The 23,220-nt window shown below is 33.8% G+C and overlaps 3 protein-coding genes and 1 long non-coding RNA gene across 12 annotated transcripts; 2 read left to right on the forward strand and 2 right to left on the reverse strand.

Annotated features, from left to right (window-relative positions):
- The first annotated feature begins 404 nt into the window (after positions 1-404).
- LOC143303661 (uncharacterized) lies at positions 405-9,646 on the forward strand. Its single transcript, XR_013060179.1, has 3 exons — positions 405-493; positions 2,706-2,884; positions 8,632-9,646. It is a non-coding gene; the product is annotated as an uncharacterized LOC143303661 (long non-coding RNA).
- On the reverse strand, positions 1,233-12,084 carry LOC117164465 (uncharacterized). Of its 3 annotated transcripts, XM_033347521.2 has the most exons (11): positions 11,752-12,084; positions 9,816-9,878; positions 8,885-8,943; positions 6,108-6,685; positions 5,473-5,816; positions 5,247-5,398; positions 4,375-4,529; positions 3,382-3,516; positions 3,046-3,219; positions 2,757-2,895; positions 1,233-2,244 (listed from the first exon to the last, which is right to left on the reverse strand). In XM_033347521.2, exons 1-11 carry the CDS (start codon positions 11,833-11,835, stop codon positions 2,097-2,099), a joined length of 2,031 nt encoding a protein of 676 aa, XP_033203412.2. In that variant the 5' UTR covers positions 11,836-12,084; the 3' UTR covers positions 1,233-2,096. The 3 variants fall into 3 exon arrangements, with proteins under 3 accessions (XP_033203412.2, XP_076481060.1, XP_033203411.2); XM_076624945.1 differs by lacking the exons at positions 3,382-3,516; positions 4,375-4,529 and having other exon boundaries at positions 3,046-3,153; positions 5,251-5,398; positions 11,752-12,073; XM_033347520.2 differs by lacking the exons at positions 3,382-3,516; positions 4,375-4,529 and having other exon boundaries at positions 5,251-5,398; positions 11,752-12,069.
- Positions 12,085-13,219: 1,135 nt separating this feature from the next.
- Positions 13,220-19,525, forward strand: Grx3 (Glutaredoxin 3). 4 transcript variants are annotated; one of them, XR_013060178.1, is made up of 4 exons: positions 13,220-13,527; positions 13,877-14,513; positions 19,030-19,160; positions 19,343-19,525. XR_013060178.1 is itself a non-coding variant. In XM_076624946.1 (3 exons), the coding sequence occupies exons 1-2, from the start codon at positions 13,478-13,480 to the stop codon at positions 14,499-14,501; spliced, it is 675 nt and encodes a 224-aa protein (XP_076481061.1). In that variant the 5' UTR covers positions 13,220-13,477; the 3' UTR covers positions 14,502-14,513; positions 19,346-19,525. The 4 variants fall into 4 exon arrangements, 2 of the variants coding, with proteins under 2 accessions (XP_076481061.1, XP_033203363.1); XR_013060177.1 differs by having other exon boundaries at positions 19,346-19,525; XM_076624946.1 differs by lacking the exon at positions 19,030-19,160 and having other exon boundaries at positions 19,346-19,525.
- LOC117164431 (RRP12-like protein) lies at positions 14,899-21,458 on the reverse strand. 4 transcript variants are annotated; one of them, XM_076624940.1, is made up of 23 exons: positions 21,180-21,458; positions 20,924-21,092; positions 20,664-20,790; positions 19,802-19,984; positions 19,559-19,718; positions 19,301-19,473; positions 18,996-19,231; positions 18,745-18,912; positions 18,566-18,674; positions 18,332-18,496; positions 18,138-18,259; positions 17,940-18,054; positions 17,634-17,870; positions 17,342-17,568; positions 17,131-17,254; positions 16,755-17,043; positions 16,517-16,674; positions 16,161-16,423; positions 15,924-16,087; positions 15,668-15,853; positions 15,453-15,563; positions 15,224-15,380; positions 14,899-15,152 (listed from the first exon to the last, which is right to left on the reverse strand). In XM_076624940.1, exons 1-23 carry the CDS (start codon positions 21,313-21,315, stop codon positions 15,062-15,064), a joined length of 3,870 nt encoding a protein of 1,289 aa, XP_076481055.1. In that variant the 5' UTR covers positions 21,316-21,458; the 3' UTR covers positions 14,899-15,061. The 4 variants fall into 4 exon arrangements, with proteins under 4 accessions (XP_076481055.1, XP_033203361.2, XP_076481057.1 ...); XM_033347470.2 differs by having other exon boundaries at positions 15,224-15,383; XM_076624942.1 differs by having other exon boundaries at positions 15,516-15,563; positions 21,180-21,457.
- Positions 21,459-23,220: the final 1,762 nt, after the last annotated feature.

Genomic DNA, 23,220 nt, shown 5'->3' on the forward strand with positions numbered 1-23,220 from the left:
ACAGGATATTGAACGAACAACATGTATGTATGAATCGAGGTTCATGTCTTGCGCCGAGCGCATGTCTTATCAAGGAATATCAGATACACGAGTTGTCTAGCATTGTGCTCTTCTTAATTGTGTTGCAGTTGTTAAGTAACTGGTTCAAAGTTCACGCGCACACATTTACTGCATGGAACCACCGTCCACCCAAGGTTGATTTCAGAATGTGACTTCGAATTACGTTATGTACATATGTATAATGCATCGATTCGTTTTCTCCACGATTGAAAGCCAATTCACACAATAAGAGATCTCGTGTAATCGTCTAAAACTCAACTAGAAAGCTGGCAACTTGATTACACGAGTGTTTACTTAATTGATGTTATCGTTATCAATCGCCGAACGTAGTTTCGAGATAAACACGACTGAGTAATAAACTGTCGGCTGATCAATTCGAATTTAATTTTTGATTAGTTTCAATCGTGTTAGCATCGATAAACGAAGAACATAGGTATCCGTAAAAGGCATTCGCATATAATTGTACTTCATTAAAACACTTACATAATAATTAATTAAGCCCCAGTATATTAAATTTCGTTTCATTTAATAATACTTTCATGTTACTACAAAAATTTAATACTATCAACATGAAATATAGAATTTAATAGAAAAACGCTTCATTGAAAAAGTACGTAATCATACTTTTTACGAGTACCGTAGATCGCATAGAAACAGCTAATTGATTGCACGCATTCACGATTCCACGTTTAATTTTCATCTGATGTAGAAACGTCTACAGAATAAAGATTTTATTAAATATTTATAATAAATCAGGAAAAGAATTCCAATAGAAAACTTTTTCGTCTTTTTTGAAAAATTATCTTTTATTCTCACAATGACATGGCAAAATATAAATGCATAGATTACAATCTATTGGTTGATCCGTTAATCTGTATACCGATATATATAATATCGAAAAGTATGTACGTCGGGTTCAACAAATTTAGATATAAAAAGAAGAAAGGTTTCAAGGTCGTTTTTTGTGTTCATTTAAATATGGCACTTAACAGTCTAGTAAGTAATTGGTATCAATTCAGTCTAATTAAGTTTCGTTATTATAATAAAACTGATTACTGTAAAATACTGAATTTGTCTTTAATCCTGTGTAGCTTTTGATCTTTGTTTGTGATATTTTTAGACCTCCACATATGGCAATTAATGAAAAAGGTAATCTTAAAACGACCTTGATGTTCTTTTCTATTAACCTTTCTTGATTACGATATATTTTCTTTCATCGTTTATAAATTTAACATACCTCTTGAAATATATCTACAATTGTCAATTTATCTCGAGTTACCTTATGAATTGTGGTACAGATCACATTATTCTTAAAGTATTTCTTATGTACATAATCACTTTTTATAATCAAACATGTTTCTTTTTACGCAACCAATAGTAATAAAGAGTAGTTACTTCTTCTTCGATCTAGATTTATTTCCTTAAGTTAAAATTATAATAAACCAAACAAAACACGATACGAAACTTTTTCGGCAGTATCTCGAAATACTACTGTTTAAAAGAAAAGTCTTATTTACAAATCTATAGCATATATATATATATCACTGCTTAACTTCTGAAATTTCATTTTCTCAAATCATCTTATAAAAACAAACCTACAGCAGCAAGTATACAAAAATGATAATATCGATATGTGTACAAAGTGATTGTTCTTTCTGTTACAAAAATAACAACTACCACACATCGATGCTCCTCAAATCTCATTGCCAATTTGCAAATTCAACATTAAAGTACTGCTTGTAAATGTTAGTATTAAAAATATATGCAATTCATATCGTCGAGAGATCTATTTCTTTTTTTTCTTCCTTGTAGATATCAAACGTTTCTCCATATGCGTGTCACAGTTCATATAAATGCATTCGAATCTTATCAAAAATATACAAAGTTGATTTTCGACGGATGACGAGTACAAAAGGCACTTGTTGAATAAATATTATACACGCAAAACCATCGTGTCTGATCTTTAATTCCTTTTAAAATTCGTATTTGGGCAGTGTTTGTATTGCATAAGCTGGTATGTGAGAGCATTCAAAGGCTTATTTAGGCGGAGTATCTGTTAATTTCGTGCTCCCCATTTCCACGCCACCGCTATGAAGCACAAGTTCCTCTCGCGTGTAAAACATTACGATTTCCTCGACATTCGAAAACGATTTCTCATTTACTTTTGCTGATCCTAATGCGTACCTATTCGACAGATATATGATATTCACTTTTATTCAATTCCTTATCAACTCTTTCTTACTTTCTGCTAAAACAAATATTATAAAAATTCTTTTAATCCTTAGAGACACTGTCATGTGTGAAGTTTCACCCTATACGAGCTTTATTTTAATATCATCATTATATTATCAATATCACTGGTATTTAATATTATCAATATTATCATCGCAATGTTATTGAAGTAATTATTGCAAACAATATCATTTCTATTCTTCATCTAATATTGAATAATGATAAATTCCCTTGTTTAATTGCTTGACTTTTAAAACTTTTTCAAAATACTAGAGTGAACTTTCACCCAAGGTAGTCTTTAAGTTAATAATATTTTATTGAATATTTTTGGAGAGATTTTCTTATTGAATTGTTAGTTATAACTATAGATTTAATCATTTCTTTCTAATTATTTGTTTATTTATTATTATTAGAACAAGTCCGGTACTCAGCAAAGATATTTATACGGACAAGGAATACCTTACCTATTGTCAGGTCTCTTCCTGACTGGAACGTTATACACCCTATCCTTGTACCAGAGCACCAAAGCCAAAGGATTATTCACTTTTGTCGTAGACGGTCTCAGGAGAAAGTATCCGTCTTGAGGATTACTGTAAGTACTTTCTAAACATAGCAAATTCATTCATAATTAGTGTATAATCTAATGAAAAAACGCAAACTAAGTGAAGTTGAAGCACTTGATTATTTTTATAAAATGTTAATGATGGTTATTATTCTTGCTTTGAGTTTACTTGACTTACGACAAGGACTCACGTTCTTTGATAAGACTTGTTGCTTGTTCTCTGGTAACATTGTGGAACCAAGGCTTATCAACGTATGATTGTCTCTCAGGCGGTGGAGGTAGTGGTCTCGTAGCCCTTTCTGATGACAAAGAAGTATTGCTATGAGAATGAGGCAATGTGGCCGATTTCTTCTCAGGAGATCTCTCTGAAAGCAACACAGAATACGTTAGGTACACTAAAATCTCACGCAACATAATAATTTTTTGGATCTATTAAATATTCAATGGGAGATTCATATAATTTATTAATTTATTATTTTGAAGATACAGTCAAATTTACTATAGTTTGAGGCCAATGTTTCACTAACTTGATAGATTCAGGCGGGCTTGAGTGAGGGCTGCCTGAGTTAAACATTCTGAGAGACTCGCCTGACGACGAATCGCGGTGTTTAAGGACACGTTTCGTTTTGGGTCTCCAATTAAGGCTGCCATTTTCGTAAAACCTTCACGTTCACTCAGGGAGTGAACAAACTATTTGCAATTTTATCGGAAAAATTTTAATCACATTTACCAGAAGAATGTGCACCGACATATCATCGTCGAATCTCATTCTATTCATTACCTGGCCATATAACTATACACAAATTTCACGTTTATTGAGTACGCTCAGTGTCGTCCAATCTTGAATTCGAAGAAAGAATTAAAGGAAAACAGTGTTTTCTTAGTCGGTTTCGCTTGTAAATTATCCTAAACACCGTAAGCAGAATCAGGAATAAATGTCAGCTAGAATCTTTTTGTATGCAATGTATCTAAATTGTAATATCGAATACAGAATTCTAAACAATTTATAATGAACACTGTTAGTCGATAGATTTGAAATTTTAGTCCATCCGTACAAAATTGAAATCTTCTACTACAAACCAATAAATAATCAATCGCTGGGAAAAAGCTACTGAAGAAATCTCTCGCGTTATTTAAAAATTGCTACAGAGAGAAGTTGCTAGAGAGTTGCGACAGAAGAACTACAAACGACCGAACTCTTCGAAATTAATACACGGACTGACGTTTAATCCAAGGCTCGGCCGAATAAACAACAAAGCTCGGCCATCCGTTGGTCTCTCAGTATGGGGCACCCCGTCTCTTCAAAGTTTAAAAATATATCGCTTACTTCGTACTTATTTTCAGGTTGCTCTAAGGTCTTGAGGTATTTCCAATTTTGTAAGAAAAAGTCGAGCGTTTCTACTGAGAAATTTGATGATCCTATCTTTCAAGTATGCATAGTCAATGTGTATACAAGTATACGAAAGAATGCGCAAACAATGTGGCACGCGAAGAATTTGCTTCGCAAGAGGTTGTTGTACCTGGTGGATCAGGTGGTTGGGAGTAACAACACCGTGAAAGCCCCCGTTTGATCCTCACTATCATATCGGAAACCTCATCCGCCAGACGAGCGCCCAAACCTCCCAAAAGCTGTTTGCTCAATCTCAGATAAAAGCACATTCCATCCCACTGTTTCCTCTTCCGTTTACAGTGATAAGATTTGAATGTCAAGCTTTTGTATAATTAGCTTTTAGGAAATCGTAATCTCTTCGAAGCATTGCTCTTCTGTTTAAACAACAGCTTTGAAACACTGCACTTGTCCCTGTTGCTATTCATATTATTAGTATTATAGTATGGTTTGCATACAGTATACTTAATAATTCACACGCGTTCTTGTTTATCTTAACGAATTGTTACCACTGAAAATTTGAATTTTTTGGTAATTCGAATTGTCAAATTTGATTTGAAATGTCTAAATATATCGGCAGAGAACGACTCGAGATAATGGGAACGATAGTTCATCCATGACTGGCTGCAATTGCAATGCGCATCAGGTTGCAGAGATATTGGGGGCCAGCCAGTTGCCACGCACATGTTTATGAGAAGTTCAGACACCGAGAGTTTTTTATTATTTTAATATAATGCAGCCTGCACTTTTTGCTTCGTTCCTCGTAACACGTTGCATTTTCTATCTTCAACGATTTCAGTCTAATTACTTTCTTTATTTTGGTATTCACAGTGGCATGAGACGTAATTTTATCGTATCATGGAAACAACTTTCTTAATATTTACCAGTATCATTTTGTACACATACAGGACAATTAAACAATATTGCTATAAGGGGTTAAAAAATTATGTGTATATATATATGTATATATATATATATTATGTTAACTAATTATAAATATTATACAAACCCTTTAGTTTGTCCAGATCTGTTCGACTTGGAGTTGGAGTTGGAGAGGGGGTAGTTGATGACTGGGGAGGTTTTGCTGGTAATGGCGGGGGTGATTTTGTATTTATCGGCCTCTGAATGGGATTTAAATAGTACCCATTATCATCTGACTGGAAAAGTAACTTCCGTTCAATTTTTCATCGAATTAATTATCATAAAAGGAAGATAGAATTTATATGCTTACTGTTTCCGTAATCGATTCATAAATCTCGTAATGTTCTTCTTCTTCCTCGTAGCTCGTAATACTTGGTGGTTGATAAACACTCTCCGCGGAACTTTGATGACCGCTGCTCAACGATTGCTTACTGTCCACCTTCAACATGTTCTTCTTTTGATTTTGTTCGATTATTTGTTCATCAAACGCTTCATACTCGTCTTCGCTCTCTTCCGTTCTTGTAGGCAAATTCGCAACCAAATCGAGGTTCCTAAGCGTTGCAGGAGGCTTTGTTTGATCTTTGCTCGATTTTTCAACGATCGTTTGGTCTTTGTTCTTTTTTGGCTGTGGTGGCGGTGGGACTGTCATTCTTTCTGAAACCATTGGTTAAGAAAGGAATTATTTGTTAAATTATTCGACTTTTTTTTTTTTAGATCACCTCTCACATCTTGGATAAAATAACATCATAGAGAGATACGAGTCAATGATCTTGAGTCTTCGATTAATTTTAAAAAACGATAGAACGCCAGAATCATTTCACGACTATAATCTTTTCTTTCTTTTTCACTGTTTAAAAAAACGCTAATCAGTGATGCTAAATATACAATTAAAGATTGAAAGCTTCGTGATCTTTTTCTTTTCTTACTAATATAATCCTTACTAACTCTGATTAGAGTTGTTCGTCCTGGTTTTCGACGCATTATGCAGAAACGATTTCCGGGGTTGAGTAACATTCAGAACCGAGACCTCCACGTTTTTTCCTTTCAATGCCTCAGACTTCGGTACCGCCATTGGCTTTTTGGTATTTCTAAATTCTAATTGTTCTTTAAGTTGCTCGGCCAGAGACTTCTCCATTTGGCTATGCAATCTGGACGTATTCTTTAATGGCACAGTGCTTGTCTCCTGACAATTTGCATACGTGCTCTCGTCATTCTGCATGGGACCACAATTGGCGTAAGTTCCTTCTTCCCCTTGCCTAGACCTTGCTTCCTTTGCTCGGACATCTTCTTGTTTAAGGTCCGCGTTATTTTCTTTATGGTTGTTACTTTTGGCTCCATAATTTGATCGAGAAACTTTCTGAGTTTCTGCTAAGGTATTTTCCTCGTTTGCTTCGTCTTCGAAATCGGTTCCCCAGGATCCGGTGTCGCTTAAGGGGTCCTCGTTCGATTGAATCTCGAGTATCTTTTCTTCTACGAATTTTTCAGGTGTCTTCTTTACTTCCTCCACGAATGTCCAGAGACTCCTAAACAATTAATAAATATTTCGAATGATACAATTTGTTATTGATATACTGTTTGGAGTAATCGAAGGATCGTATAACTGAAGTCTTTAATAGACAAGTAGATAGAACGACCTTCTTTAATTTTACAAGTTTTTGTCTAAGAGGAGAGATCAGAGAGCAGAGAAACTTTAACTAACATCGGACATAAGTACATCTTACTGGTATTATGCGATAAAGATTGACTTTGAGGAAATTGTTGGAAAAAAGATATGTAAACAACAAATAATGAATATAAAAATCAAAATGACACGGAGAAGAATCTTCCAATTGTTCCGAACAATCCATAAATTATATATTACACCGCATGGAAACGTGTTATATTAAACGTAGAAATAATGGCTAAATCAATGCATTTAAAATTAGCCAGAAATATTTGACCAGACTCTTTCGCACGAGCGATATCAAATGCTGTTGCAATAATATTAAATATCGTAGCTTTTAACGTCTCTGTTCTACGCCATTCGAATTTTTTAGAAACGTTATCTTCTAATTATTATTAGGAATGGTGCATGGTAATGTCGCTGCGTTAACAGTCGTGTTGTTGTCAAGTGGAATTTCCTTAATAAAAGAAGATAATAAATTTTGTGGCGTCAGTGACGATATTGGATGATCGAGGGCGTCCCACACGATAGAATTACGCACTTATGGCACCGGTTTGTATAATCGGAGCCATACTGTCTTGTTAGCATGGCCTTCGGAAGTGCTAGCCGTGCCATATGTATTACGATTTTCGTCGAGCCGTTGAACCTTCCTCTCAGTATGCATACTGTGTCCCGCGACGCTTTCTATAGCATCGTCGCTCGCCAAATTTTTCACCGACTCAAGCCTCCGCGATGCTTAGAATTGCTCACTCGAGTAGCTATACTAATATCGACAGAATGCAAACACATCAACCTCAGCGTATATGTAGTTATAACTTGTTAAATACAGTATCTAATGACGATACAACTCTTTTGTTCATACGAAATTCAATAATAGAATGGAAGTAGAACGCACGTCTTAACACCTGCATCGTTTTTTCGATTTCAAGTTTCACATTCTCTTTTTACCAGAATTAACGATTCATCGATCAACGTTGCGTCAACGCAATAACATTTCACTTTCAATTCTTTTCTCTTTTCATCGACCTATGTCGTCAAATTCTATTGTTCTTCTCTATAAATTATTGCTTGGTACCTAATAGTCCTTATATCCGTAATGCTGATTCAGAAACATGTGAATTTTTCTGCATGCTGACTCATAATATTGCTGCCCTCGTTATGCAGTTAAAATATTCTATCTACCATATCGAAACTAAAGTTTTATTACTTTTTTCTACAGTTTTTGTATTTCTTTCTTCAATTTAAAATATTTAGCCATTATTTCGTAACAACCTGTATAATATATCTATACTCAAAAGCAAAAAAAAAAAAAGGAAAAGAAACGCAGAATATTTTAAGATATATTGAGAAATAAGCAAAATGTTAGACGAAGCGTTTTAACTAATTGTAAGGCGAAGCAGAATGGTCAGAGGAGCTTTTCTGTTTTCAGTTTTCAATTTTCAAGTAAAATTGCAACTTATTGCAGTTGTCGAATAAGAAATTCTAATGAAAATAATTGGTGAGAGAGTACAATTATTCGTGAATTTTATCCGCTATCGTATTTGTTTGCGTTTCACGTTACACTTATACTTTTGATAATAAAAAATAGACTCGAGTATTTCAAATTATGGAAATACAATAGATACGTTAATTTGATTACGTTCTATCGTAAATAAATTAATATTTATGAATGTTAAATATAACATTGACTTTACTATTTTCCAAGTATTAAAAAATATAGAAAGTCCAGGATGGAAGTATTTGCATTTCCAATTTCCATTACATGCAATAAGTAAGCTAAGTAAGCAGAGTGATTTTATTTTATAGATTTCACGAATCAATAAAATCACTGGTCCGGGAGATCTTCGAGTTATCCAGAATAGAGTCCTCTGAGAAATCATGGATCACGACTGGATCGGATCACGATTCGAAGGTGTGTCTCGGGAAGATGATTTGTAGAGAAGAACCGTTAGACCGTGACACGGAGCTTCGGGATTCTACTTGGTCACGGGAACAAGTTCACGCTGTTCCAGCATTTTTCACGAAGAAGTAAGACACGTCTGATATTTCGTTCTCTTACCATATCAATGGACGCGTGAGATCACTCTTCCACAACGCCAGCTTCCCTTCCGTCAAGTGCTGGAATAATTACAATTAATTAAGAAGAGTATAAGAGAGCACGCGCCGGTTGGAAACGAAATAACGACACGAATTATGAATGAAACCGCTCGACGCTCGCTGCATTCTACGCGCATTTTCTCTTTATTCAACGGGCTAGATATTTCTTTTTCTTTGCATTGTACGATTTAAGAAAAAGATGTAAACTAATATTCGAGTTTCTATTAATTGGAGTATTAATTGGCGAAACGCGAAACACCTACAATATCCGATAAAAAATTAATATACAGCCTGAATAATCATCTTAAGCATACGGTAACTAGTATTACAGATGATCTTTTGATATCGAGATATCGAGACTTGTTGATGTAGCGAATAATTTGAAATTTAAATATCTATATGTATCTGTATCTATATAATATGTATATACCTGTGTCAGATATCTTGCAATTTCTAAATATATACATATACATCCAGATTTATTTCAAACTTTGGTAATATGATCATGACAGACGTGATGGAGTTTCAAAATGTTTAAAAAACGTACATGTACGATATATTCCTAAAATATTTTTACAAGTCAACCACTACAAATGTCTTTCGCTTATTTTTTTCAACAATTGTCTCTATGAAAAAAAGTTTCGGTGATTTCTTTTTTATTTGCATTCTACTGAGACGCGATAATCTTAATCGATTAAAAGTTAATTTGATTTGAGGATTGAAAAGTTCGCGATAAACGAACTCATTATGTTTATAAACGTTTCGTCATCAATCCGTATAAGTAGTTATCGATGTATCATTGTATCAACGTAGCTATAGATGGCACAGATGTTAATCAACGAGACGTGAATGAAAAGGGAAAAAAAGAAACTGTGTAGGAAGACCTTCCTTACCAGCAGCTCGTCGCCATCGACCTGCCGTTTTGTGATGGCTTTACAGCACTCCTGCAGCCCATTCTGCAAAAGCAAGGATAACTCGTTCTATCAAACAGAACGTGCATCGCTGATAAAACGATAAGGAGCACACATGTATCTTGTGCAAATATTTACATTACGACGATAAAGCAAACCAGTTAAATATACAGAGCGTATCCTCTTTTTTCATTTTCTCATATTCATTTCTCATTTTCATTTTCACATATTTCCGATAATATATCAAGGAAATGTTTTCGAAACGTTTGCAAAAATTAGTCAGTTTTCCGTCTGTCACACATTTTCAAAATTTCTTTTTTCGAGAAAAAGTCAAGGCCACCTTTCATCAAATCTAAAATATATGATGCCATTTTAAAAGGGTCAAGGTGACTGACCTTGATTTTTTATCGAAACAAACATTTTTGGAGAATTGTTAATATCCAAATGTGTAGCAGACCGGAAACTGACTAACTTTTCTTCAAAACATTTCTTTACGAATGAACAGAAATAGCTGAAAAATGATGGCTAATTTTATAATCAGAGGATGCACCCTGTATGCAAACTATCTTTACTTTATTGTTTGTGCGTTATTGTACTGCTGTTTGAATTGACTAGAATCGATACGACATATTTCTCAGAATTTTACCAACTTTAGTCTTGTACACGTGTATATGACAGCCTAAATTCTTCGATCATGTTAGTTCTATCGTTGCATCTATTGAATCTTCTATTGAATTAAACGCGTGTCGTACGTTGTCTGACTTCAGCTTTTGAATTTGTCGCGCGAAGTTCAATGAAATATAATGGATACGTGTACGCGATGTTCGCTCTATTGATTTCCTTCGTTTTCCTCGTAAGTGATACATTTTTGAGAAAGTTAGAGGAAGCAAGTTTCACTACTTTTTGTACGCAATACGACGAATAGATTTTTTAATATCCTATTATTTTCATGCAATAGAAAAACCATAAATATTTTAAAATTGACAATTATAATATTTTTTATATTTCCTTATACATTAGAACGAGTACAACGACTTATAACACAATACAGTTCAAAGTTACTAAAATAAAATATCACAAATTTAACATTTACGATGAAAATGTTGACAACTAATAACGTAAATACTCTTATATGTCCTCATTGAAAAGTTACATTACATAATTAATAACGCGAATACTCTATGTGTTCTCATTGAAAATTACATTATCGTCTTATTTTGTGATTACATTACCGTGTTTGATATTTTTATATGTTAGTTTACAATCGAAGTGTTTGCTTTTGAACGGTATACTCGGTCGGTATACTTTCGTTGCTCGATCATGTTCACACGAGTTCAGTGGCTTTTTGTATTCTAGTCGCATGATTTTATGAAAATAAAAAGAGAGTACGTATAACGTTGAACGTAAACCTCATATACACATTTCGTATTAGTTAAAAATACGCACGTGAACCACTGTTTGTACACACGAGTTTCATATGCGAACTTTGATATTCTTAATGTGTCATGCAGTGTGACAGGCAGTGTAAGGTGAACTAACTCGTTCTGAGACGTCACGAAGGGAAAAAAACACATGTTTATTGATCGTTTGCCTATCTACCGATTTACGCAAATAATTCAACGTACATTAACGCTTTGCTTTTGCTATATATTTATCGTTTACGAAACGTAGCAACAAATTATACACGCAGGATCTTATCGAATCATTTATTGTAAACATTGGATAAAACATACTGAGACGAAACTCGTTATTAATAGAAAATATTTAAGTTTTTAAATTATAAATATTATAATTATTCCAATCCTTCTTATGATTATATTCTACGAATTCGTCTGAGATTTCGGTATCGAGTTCGTGTCAATCAATTCGCCACTGACAATTTCAAAGGTGACTTTTCACTGAATCAGAGTTTACTTACCTTTCGAAGTAGGCACAACACATCATTGGTGCTCCAATTCGATATGTCCTCAAGAGCGTCGCTTCGCGACAACTTTTTGAACATTGCACCGCGTGTTCACGCGACCGTGACAAAAAAGCGTCGCACGTGTTCACCGCCCAGTCGCATCTGCATCTGGCATCTGGTTTTTGTGGGCGAGGTGTCTTGAGTCTTGAGTCTTGACTCTTAACAACCCTCGCTGCTTCGTATTTTCCTCCCCTGCCCCACTCGTTCTACTGACGTCCATTGACGACTATCTCATACATCCGTATGACGAGCTAGGCATCGCCATTCCGATTGGTCACTTTCTTATGGTGCACCTGTTTTAACCGATACGATCTGGTACCAGTGGTTCTCAGTTTGCAGAATTCCTCCCTTACGATATTTCGAGAGTTACTGAACGAAAATCGGTAATATCTAATGACAAATTAACTGGCTTCTTGTTCCTTTAAGTGGCCATCGTTATACTTACTAGTTTTTTAAATTCCTTTTGTGGAGCGAATTTTTACTATCTAAATAAAGGGAGAAATACTTGGGATTTCTTAGAAATGTATTTCTTTCTATAACTGCACATATAAGGTTCCATTCACTTAAACAATTAACGGAACATTACTGTACTGCTTGACCAAGTAAAAATCAAGTTATACTACGATTTATCATAGTACGTTCTTCAATATCGTTGCATAGCTTCTTTGCAGGTTATTACAGTTAACATCTCAGAGAGATATATACATTGGGGAATTAATGTTTGGTAAAATAGCTTTCCATTTTATATGTGTTACAAACTATGAATTGAATTTTGGTTTCCCCTAGATTTTGAGATTTTATGTACCTCTTCCGACTCGTCCCATTGGATAAACCATGATTATATAAACAGATCTGCACACTCATTAGGGAAAACCGCCCGAAAACTGAGTCGTATCTAGCCGTGAAAAATCAACATTGAAAGATCAACAAAGTCCGTGTTCTTGCGAGAATGACAGAGATAAGTAGAACGTCTTTGTCTCCATTTAAGGCATTCATAGCATGTCACGCATGCACAGAACTTCTTGTTTTCCACATTGATTTTTTATAACTAGTCGAGACTCAATTTCCAGATTTTCCCTAGGCTTCGGTATATGAGTGTCGAGATCTTATATGACCGTGGAATAAATTATAGAATAAATTCTTGTTTACGTTACCTTTCGGTTGAGAATCAGTGGCTTAAAGTCAAGTTCACAATGTGTAATACATTTGTCTTTTCGTTCCATTTTCACTAAAAAAATGTTATATCTTTTATATTGAATTAAATGTTTTCTAAATTGTTTAAATTTAAATATTATGTGCTTTTTTTATTGAAGATTCAAACAAAAATTGGTGTACATACATATAATTTCCTTAACAACATTTCAATTTATTTTATTCGTTAAATAACAGAGAAATAGTAACGATAATTAAGCCATGAATTAGTATTGTTCACAAATTATTAAAAAAATTTAATGAAGTTTGTTGTAGAATACCATGTGTAGTAGAACTATTCTACTATAGAATGTAGGGGATTGGCGAACTACTGCACAGCCGCGGTAGTTTCGCATTTGTGAATATAAAACGTTTATAAGTGCGATGTTAAAAGTTGCGTAGAAGCTGTCGTAGTGAATAAACGAATTTGCAGAATATTTCTTGATAATATTATCGCGTGTTTATCAATTACACAAAGTAAAGTGACAGGATGTCTACCACTAATCTTAATTCTGAACAAGAATACAAGAATTACGTCAAGTGAGTAATTCTAAATAATAAGTAATTCAGTTTCTAGAAACAATATAACCTAGTCGATGAATATCATTCATTTTTTACCATATTATTGTATAAAAGATTCAGTTAATCTCAATTCAATTTGACTCGAAATATTGTTCAAAGTAGCGAAAGAAAATATTTTCTATTTTTACTTTTATGATGAAATAGATTAAATATTGCAATATAACAAAAGATAACTACGACTTTATATTATTTTCGTTCGATGTGAAAAAGTTCACAATTCACAATTTTTTATCGATGTAATTCTGTGATAAACTAGGGAAATTGCTAAGTCGGTGATTTTCAAGGTCATGTTCGTTTGTCGTGTCAGGTCACAAGATCTTTCTGTCATTCATTTCTACGCATCCTGGGCCGATCAGTGTTCGCAAATAAATGATGTGATCGAAGAAATGAGCAAACTGGCCGAGTATCAGGGGGTTAGGTTCGCCAAGATTGAAGCTGAGAAAATACCTGATGTATCCTTGAAAGCTGGTATCAGTGCAGTACCAACAGTTGTTCTCACAAGAAATAACACCATAGTCGATAGAATCGATGGAGCTAATCCTGCAGCTATAACGGAGAAAATTAAGCGCCAATTATTGACCAATAAAGATTCTATTTCGTTTGATACATGTAAACCTAAAGAAAAACTCGAAGAAAGACTAAAGAAATTAATAAATCAAGCGCCCTGTATGCTTTTCATGAAAGGATCTCCTACCACTCCACGTTGCGGATTTTCTAGAACAATAGTCTCTATTTTAGATTCTTGTAAGACAGATTACCAGACGTTTGATATTTTACAAGATAATGATGTTAGAGAAGGACTTAAAAAATTTAGTGATTGGCCAACATATCCTCAATTATATGTGAATGGAGAACTCATTGGAGGATTGGATATTGTAAAAGAAATGAACGAATCTGGAGAGCTGGAAAGAATGTTGCCTAAGAAGAGCTAATGCAAAAGAAACGTGAGTTTCTGTTTACATAAATATTTAAATACTTTTAGCTTAATAGAACTGCTTAATTATAGGATCTAATTGATTCTAGGATATAATTAAGAATCATATAATTAATTTCTTCCAAAAAAAAAGACCGGTCCCTATATTAATATAATTATTTGTAAGTTATTTTGTATCAGTTGTAAGGATTTCAATATTTGTTCTATGGAAATATGCAATAAATTAAACCATCTGTGTAAAAGGATCTTTTTGTAAGCGCTAATTTGTAGTCAACAGATTGCACAAGACAAATAAATAGTAATATAGGAATTCTTTTGCTCTATAACGAAGTCACTTTGTTTTCAAACAATATGTCAATTTCTCAAGTGTTTCTGTTAATATTAATCCACACATGTTATAAATCGTCACAGATTTTTAATTCAGTGTCATTTCTTGTACATCTTTATATCATGCATTTTATGTATCTACAAATTTATAGCCAGTGAAACCTACTCATAATTAGAGACTCATACCACAAAAGCATAGTTTTTGAAAATTTTTTTATGGTATATTATACTTTAGCTTTTCCTTTGCTTCATTCCAATTTTCGCACCTTTCTTCGCTCCTCTAATAATGTTCTGAAATTTACTCGCATTTTTCTTCTTTTTTCTGAAGATAAAAATGAATCAATTCAATGCGTATCTTCAACTTAAATCAAAATTCATGGTATCATCATTTACCTTTTGTTTAATGCTGCTCTTGACAGAGGTACATAAGCATATGGATCTGGTTTTCCTTTCCTTTTAACATCACCTCCAGCCTTTGATGCTTTATATTCTGCTCCTGGTACATATTCTGTTCTTGATCTTTTCAATGGTCGATGTATTCCAGACCCTCCTGCTATGGATACCAAAATTGTTATTAAACAACAGACCAAAATTTACTATAGATAATATATTACTATTATACTTTGATACTTCAATGTGGATCCACTCCTTACGCTAATATTATCATAACTATCGCTATATTTACGTTTTTTATCCATTGCTTGCGACATGGCTACAGACTGAACATCATCTTCTGATCATGTAACATAAAAATTCATTGACTTCGTTCACTTGTTTCTTTGAATTACTTTACATTTTTCTACAATTCCTAACATCAAATCTAACTCCAATTCTTACCATAATCGTCTTCTGAATCACTGTGCAACAAAAGTGCAGATTTCTTCTTTCTCTTGGGTTCTGGTTCGTTATCTTTCTCATTATCTACTGTGATAATAAGACGGCCATCAGACGTAGTCTTAAATTCATGATGTTTCCGTTTTATAGCCGCTATTTTTGAATTTATAGCGACTGTAGGTTGTGTTGCTACAAAAATTATTTTGTAAATTTAATTCCAACTTCGACTAATCGAATTTTGAAAAATATCTAGACTTACTTGATATATTTCGAGCAGCCGCAGGATCAACGAGATCAACAATCTCTTCATTCTCATGAATCCAGGCTTCCTTTCGCGATGTTTTTTTCTTCCTTTTCCTTGACTCTTCATTGTCCATATCTTCATCGAACTCATCATCGCTATCCGCCAATATTTCTTCTATACTGAATTTTAATAAAGATTATAGAGTTGTTTCTGTTTAAGAAAAATTTCGTTTAAAGTAAAATACGAAGTTACCTTTTAGGTTTTCTCTTTGCATTGAATTCGGTATCCTCGTCATTTTCTTGTTTTTTCAATTTCCTCAATTCTTTTTTCTTTTTCTTCGCTTCTTCTGCCTTATTCATATTTTTTAATCTCTTATGTAACATCGCATTAGAAGCTGGAATCATGCCAGAAATTGTTTCCATTCCGTATTTTCTTATTAACTTTACGAGAATATCTCGTACTTTTTGTCTGAAATGCCTATGGCAGTCATCGTTCATTGCACATAAAGCGTCTATCTGCAAATTCATTAATTCGTTTTTTTTATTGAGCTATATGGGATTTTGTTACTAACCTTTTATTGTTATTAATTAAACGCCTTTGTTACTAACCAACAATTTTAAATTCGAAGCAGCAATATGAGATGGCATCACGGTAATATATACTTTGATATATGCCAATGCAGCTTCTGCAATTTCTCTTGTCGGACTTGTAACAAAAATACAAGCTTGTCCCAAGATTTCTTTAACTGTCTCTATACCTAAAGATCCTGTTGTAATATTTTTAATATGCTATTATTTATTTTTATACGAAATATTTATTTTAACTTTAGTTTGAAATATACTGTACCATTGTAATGATATGTAACGGATGAAAGCGCCAGCAAGGATGCGGTACAATACTTTTCTATCGCACCACTCAAACCAACCATGAGCATATTAACAAAGTCATTAAAATGTGTAGGATTTCCCACAAATTTCTCCGCAATAATATTTAAAAGTTGGTATGCAGAAGTTCGACATTTCTCATTTAACTCTTTTAAACACATTATTGCTTCGGGCACAATGGCTTCTAAGAACTTAGTTTTCTCAAGTTGTGGATGAATTTTTATGAGATGAATTAAGCATCTTAATCGTGCCTAATTAAAAAAATGAGTAAGGCTTATTTGTTAAAATTTTCATAAGAAACTGATATTATAGAACAATGTATGTAAGTTAGCACCTACTCCTCTGCTTGGTTTTGCGACTTCAGTAGCCGAGGATATTAATAATTTTTGTATCTCGCGTCTGTATTGAACTACAAACTCCTTACACGTTTCCTTCTCACTGCCACATATCTCTTCAAAAAACCTGAAAGAACACACAAGTAAAAACTAATTTTTGTTTTTGCAGAAAAGATAATTAAAATATTTAATTCCAAATATATTAAAAAGTTACCTATATGCTTTCTTCTGTTCCTTGGTTTTAGAAATTTCTTTAAGAAGTGGTACACACATATCGTAAAACGTCTTTAATCTATTAATGTCAGTATAATTAATAAATAATCTTATTATATCGTGAATACTTTCTTTGAAAAAGTCGTCGATATCAGGTTCTTTCAACTTAAATAACGCACGATCGAATAATTCCTGTACCAATTCCTTATCCGCAATTGTAAGATACACCTGTAATTGTACAAAATATTAGTTAATCTCTTTAAAGAAAATTACTCCTTCTATGCACAAATTACTCTTATTGTATCATATGTAGCAAAGCGTTGTCCTTCTTCGTCAGTTCCAAGTGGCTTAGTAGTGTATAGATTTAAAAACAATGGTAAATAATTCTTTGCAAATCTAGCTAGTTCGTGTATATCTTCTTTTTTGTCGTCTTCAAGTGCTTTCGTTATTAATCTTCGTAAGGCAGACATTATCGACATCCTTAAATTTTTTCTCTCATTTAAATTTGTCCCTAACAGTTTAGCTATATTCTAAACAAGATAAAAGTTATCTCATGGATACTTGATACTATATCTTTTATATTTATCTCTGATATATACCTTGAAATTATCTTTCACATCAATAGCGTTGTTGCATATACTTGGTAAAATAGCCCAGACTTGGCAAACGAGAAATTCGTAAGTTTTCCCGCCTACAGGTTCGGTTGCTTTTTTTCTAAAATTGAGTATAATTATCATTAAAAATATCAATGTAAGATAATTTATACTCTTATAATAAAGATAGATTAAAATACTTACTCGCACAATGCAGCGATAGGTAGCAATGTTTCCATGAAGAAAGTAAGTGACCCACCTAGCACACAATCTTTCAATAATGGTAGTAACCAAGTTCTTTTTAAATTAATCGCATTGTCCGATACCTATATAATAGAGATTTATATTACTGTAGTTTTTGTTTCTAAGCATAATCCGGTTCATATAGAATTACTTGCTTTCAATGGAATCAAATTTAAAACTGTCTCCAGTCCGAGTACTCTTATCGCAGCGCCAATAGCGTACTCTGCGTCATTTATCAAAGAAAAATTATAGGAATCACGTAACTCCGCTAGACTTCTCAATATTTCTACTAATTGCGGACTTCTCGCTTTACCAGTTACCTGTAATAAAAGGGAACGTTGAATTGTACAACATTGACAAAAGGATAAGAAGCAGAAAATCGATATTACCTGAAACAGTAGGGCTGTTAAATCAAGAATATAACACCAAGCTTCCAAATATTGATAACCTAATGCTTGATGGATCATAAAAGTTATCTGATTGATAGTGTCCTTATATCTAAAAGTATGATATAAATGATGAGATATAAATTATAGATACGAAGAATAATAATTAAATCTAATCTTACGTTTTCATTGATTCTTCGGTTTCACACATTTTACCGACACAATCTTGTAATAAAATTTTTATCGTGTGCGAAGAACCAGATATAACTTCCGATTTGCCCGAAAGCCACAATTGACTACATGTGTTCAAAATTCTTGGTAAAAGAACTGCGCATAAATTTAATGAATTGCTATAAAGGAAAAATACATTCAGCAATTACTATCTCTTCAATAAAATTGGATATAAGGAGTTTAAATATAAAAGTTTGTTTACTGCGCTAAATTTAAATACGCTTCTTGCATTACAGTTAGCCATGCTAAGGTTGGTTGTGTATCAGTTGCTGGAGGTTGATAATCATATAAGGCAGTAATGATTTGCCCATTTCTTTGTACTGGTAGAATAGCTTCTGATGGTCGAGAAACGAACAAACCATGAAAGGTTTGTAGACAACATGAAGTTACTAACACATTTTTCATAGTCATAAGCTTCAATAAAGATTCACTGATAGTCTGGAAAACAAAAGTTCGTAATTGTATAATATAAATATATGTATTTCCTTAACAAATGTTGACAAATACCTTCACATGAATCTTTGGTAAATGATGGAAAATGTCTTTTAGTAGTGTAAGGACACGAAGAACATTTGTAATACCATCGGACTCGGAGTCAAGTTGACCAATACAGAATTTTGCAACGTATGGAGTAGCTGGATGATATTGCGGTGGGTTTTCACCTTTCATGATATCACCTCCTATAATTATTAACATTGTAATATTAAAGTTTATCAAAAATTGTCCAATTTATTTGAATAATTTCTTTATTCAAATTCGTGCTACCGTTTAATATGGTACATATTCCATGTTGTGCCGATTGTCGTAATTTGTGTTTATAGTGTATACTAAATGATAAAATGACATCCAACACTTGCATCGTAGATGAACTAGACCATGTGGCTGCTTCTTGTGCTCGAAGGAGCAAAGATAAACAATGAATACACTGTGAAAAATGAAAAATATAGATAGTATGCCTTGGTGTAATATCTAAAATCATATAAAGAAATAGAATGAAAAACGATTTACATGTCGAAGTATTAAGTGCTCTTCCGACGATGCATATTTAACAAGGATACGTAAGAAAATTCCACTTGCAGATCCAAATTGGATATTTAAAACATTTTTTGGGACAGTTTTTAGGGCCATGCCTAATAACGAGAGCGTGGCTGCGATTGACATATCCGATTCAATCGCTTCCAAAGTGCTCATCTAAGATATTAATATTTATAATTAGTTTGTCCATACCTTCCTTAACCCTTTGCGAACGAGTATCGGCATATAGCCGCCAGAGTCTGTTCACAGTTCCGGGTACTTATTTTGAGATGTCTGACGTACGTCTATTTTTCTGAGCGATAATCTCATGCGTACTTACGCATGGATATAGTAAACTAAACAGTGCTATGTTTTTGATGGGAGAAAACTATAGATCTTTAGAAATCTTATGTTCCGTTTAACATAAACTCGCGATGCAGGATGATGGCCGAGTGAGAACGAATTTCAGTCTTTCAATGGCATTACCAGACGAATGGACAAGCTTTTTATAAATTTTATATATTTTTTATAAAACCTTATATGTACACAATGCCTAAAAGATTCAGAAGAGGTTCGATAGTGACAGTAGTGATGACGAATATTATTTTGAACCTGACAAGATAGAAGACAACAACAGTGCTTCAGACAGTGGAAATAAACTCTGTCCAATAGGGACATAGCTCAGACATTTCAATATTTCTAGCGATAGTCACGGCGATGATGAACCCTCAACAACGCAATCGTTCAACGTGTATATTTTCTCAATTGTGTGTGCCAATACCTCTTGTCCACAGCGACACCCGCTCGTCGTGCAGCCCCGTTCGCAAAGGGTTAAAAAGTGTTTTGTAATACATACCAATGCAGCAAAATATTCTGTGCTAGATTCATTACCACCATGCTGTTTTATAATCTCCGTTACAGCGGACAACACAGCTAACATTTCCTTATGCAACAGTGATTTCGATTGAAAATGATGTAAGAACCTGTAAAATCATTATACAATAATATTTAATTAATCGCTCAATAATTTAATAATTTAATCACTTAATAATATCTTCGAATACATATTGCTGATATTTAAAACTAAGTTTGATTTAAGTACGATTATGCACTAACCTACTAAATGATATATTTGAACAATTGGTAGCAAAGGTATCAGCAGTGTTTTCTGTACATGTTTCCCAAGAGTTACCTTTGCTATCAGGTGTTTCTACCTGTGATTCAATCCCTTGAATAGCATTGTGTTTTTTTAAACTTTCCTCTGTTATACCAGGCTTCGCAGAGGCTAAGGGAATTACAAAATTTAATATAATATCAAAGACAAAAGAAAATTCATAAAAAATTCTAATCATTGATATTTGTAAGTTTATACCTGTTGAATCTTTGAAGAACATCCAGGATGCCTGTTCCCGATGCTTTTTAGTTTGTGGATTAGAGCTGGAGCTCTGACCCTTCGGCCAACGTTTCGCCTTTTTCCGGCTATTTAACCGCAATCCCAATTTACCCATCTTCTCCTACCTAATTTTTGAGTAATATATACTTGAAAGGTACGAAATTTATCAAGACAGATATTTCTTTCTTTTATCCTTAACGATAGAGAGAGGTTAAATCTATACCGCACGTGCTGCAAGTATTGTTACGACGTTATTGATGACGTCGTATGGGAAAATGCTACGATATTCTAATAACTGTCGAAAGATGGCAGCATGTATCCACCATTGTGTAGCTTAAATATAAGTGGGAGCCATCATATTCCAAATAAGAGACATCCAAGTTTCAAATTTCCAAGACCGTAAGCTTTTAAGTTTTATTTTCTCATAATTGAAAATTTTCAAATTCTCAAGTTCCGGAATTTGTTAAGTTTCAAATCTATCTATCTAAGTTTGTTAAGTTTGTAGATCTATCAATAATAAAAATAACTTTATCCACAAATTAAAGCAGACTCGATCTTGGAAAGCAAATCGAGAATCAGGAATCTAAACGTCCGTTACCCGGAATGATTATTCACGTTATGATCTTTATTGTAACTATCGATGATTAAGCGTGTAATTAGGCGACGCGAAAATTTTCAAATTTATTGTAAACCGTATATGACTTATGAGTCCAGATGAATCAACAGTCACGTTCTCGTTTGATGGAGATACATATGTTATTCGATCGTGAAGGAAACGTTCGCCAGATGGAATCATTAACAGGTAGTAAAGAATAGATCCTCCTTGCACGAGGCCATGACCATCGTAGATGAATTGTCCGTTTCAAGAAGCGTTTGGTATAATATGTATTATTGTATTATCATTAATTATATTAAATATATTGCAATTATTGTATATTGTATATAGTATATTGTGCGTGATGGAAGAATAGAATGTGAATAATGCTGTGTACCGATTTATATCCTGGAACGTGTTAGATTGATTAGACCGCTGATTTTTATGCAAATTCATATTCTTGACTTCATCTACCATATTTTGGATTTCGTATAGTTGCTTTGCTTTTATGGCGGGGCAACTCAAAAACTTTCGCATTTCGCTTTGCATACAAAGTTTACAGAATTTTTTTACCAGCATGTTCTATCATGTAAAGCAGCATATTTATAATGCTTCACGTCAGAGGGCAAAATTATTTCATATATCGTTATCAATTTGGCCTTACAACTATACGATAACATACGATAGTACGGTTATGGCTCAGGAAAATGTCTTTATAAATTTCAAAACACTTTTTCTTTAAAGTTTATATTTCTTGAATTGTGGCATTATTAAAACAAAGCAGAGATACGAGGAATACAGGCGAAAGATACACAGCGTAAAATACAAAAAAAAAAAAAAAAAAAACTCTACTTTCTTAAAGAGCGTAAAAATAACGTAGACCTGTTGCTCGTTATGTTATATCTCGGTTTCACGTGTCGAGTGATCAAAAATCCTCTCGATCTCTTTTCCAACATCCAGACCATCGATCTTCCAAACAGTCCGATCGATCGAACGATCTACTAGTGACAAATGCCCCAAACTGGGAAATTTTTCCAAAGAAGAATTTCCTGAAAGAATCACATTTCCTTTTCAACTGCGATCCGAAAACTACGTTTGCGATTTAAGAAACCTTTCTCACCAGATATCCACGAATGAATAGAGTGAAATTAAGGAAGAAGGGTACGATCTTGCTTGCCGTGGTAATTGAACGCGTTTTGCCAGTTGCAAACGACGCCGTGCACTTGGCAAATTGCATTAGAAGAACAAGTTCGACCCACGACGACATGGTACCCTCGTTTCCAGTAATTGAATACGGACAAGAAGCGATGGTGTCATTGGTGACGTAGGTGGTGGGCTGAGACTGGATGGCGTATTGATTCCGTGACGTCACGAAAACACGTCCCACGCCGAATTCATGAGATTCCTCCTCGTTCCTAGCTAGCT

This window comes from Bombus vancouverensis, chromosome 15 (genome assembly GCF_051014615.1).
Source record: "Bombus vancouverensis nearcticus chromosome 15, iyBomVanc1_principal, whole genome shotgun sequence".
Classification (NCBI taxonomy): domain Eukaryota; kingdom Metazoa; phylum Arthropoda; class Insecta; order Hymenoptera; family Apidae; genus Bombus; species Bombus vancouverensis.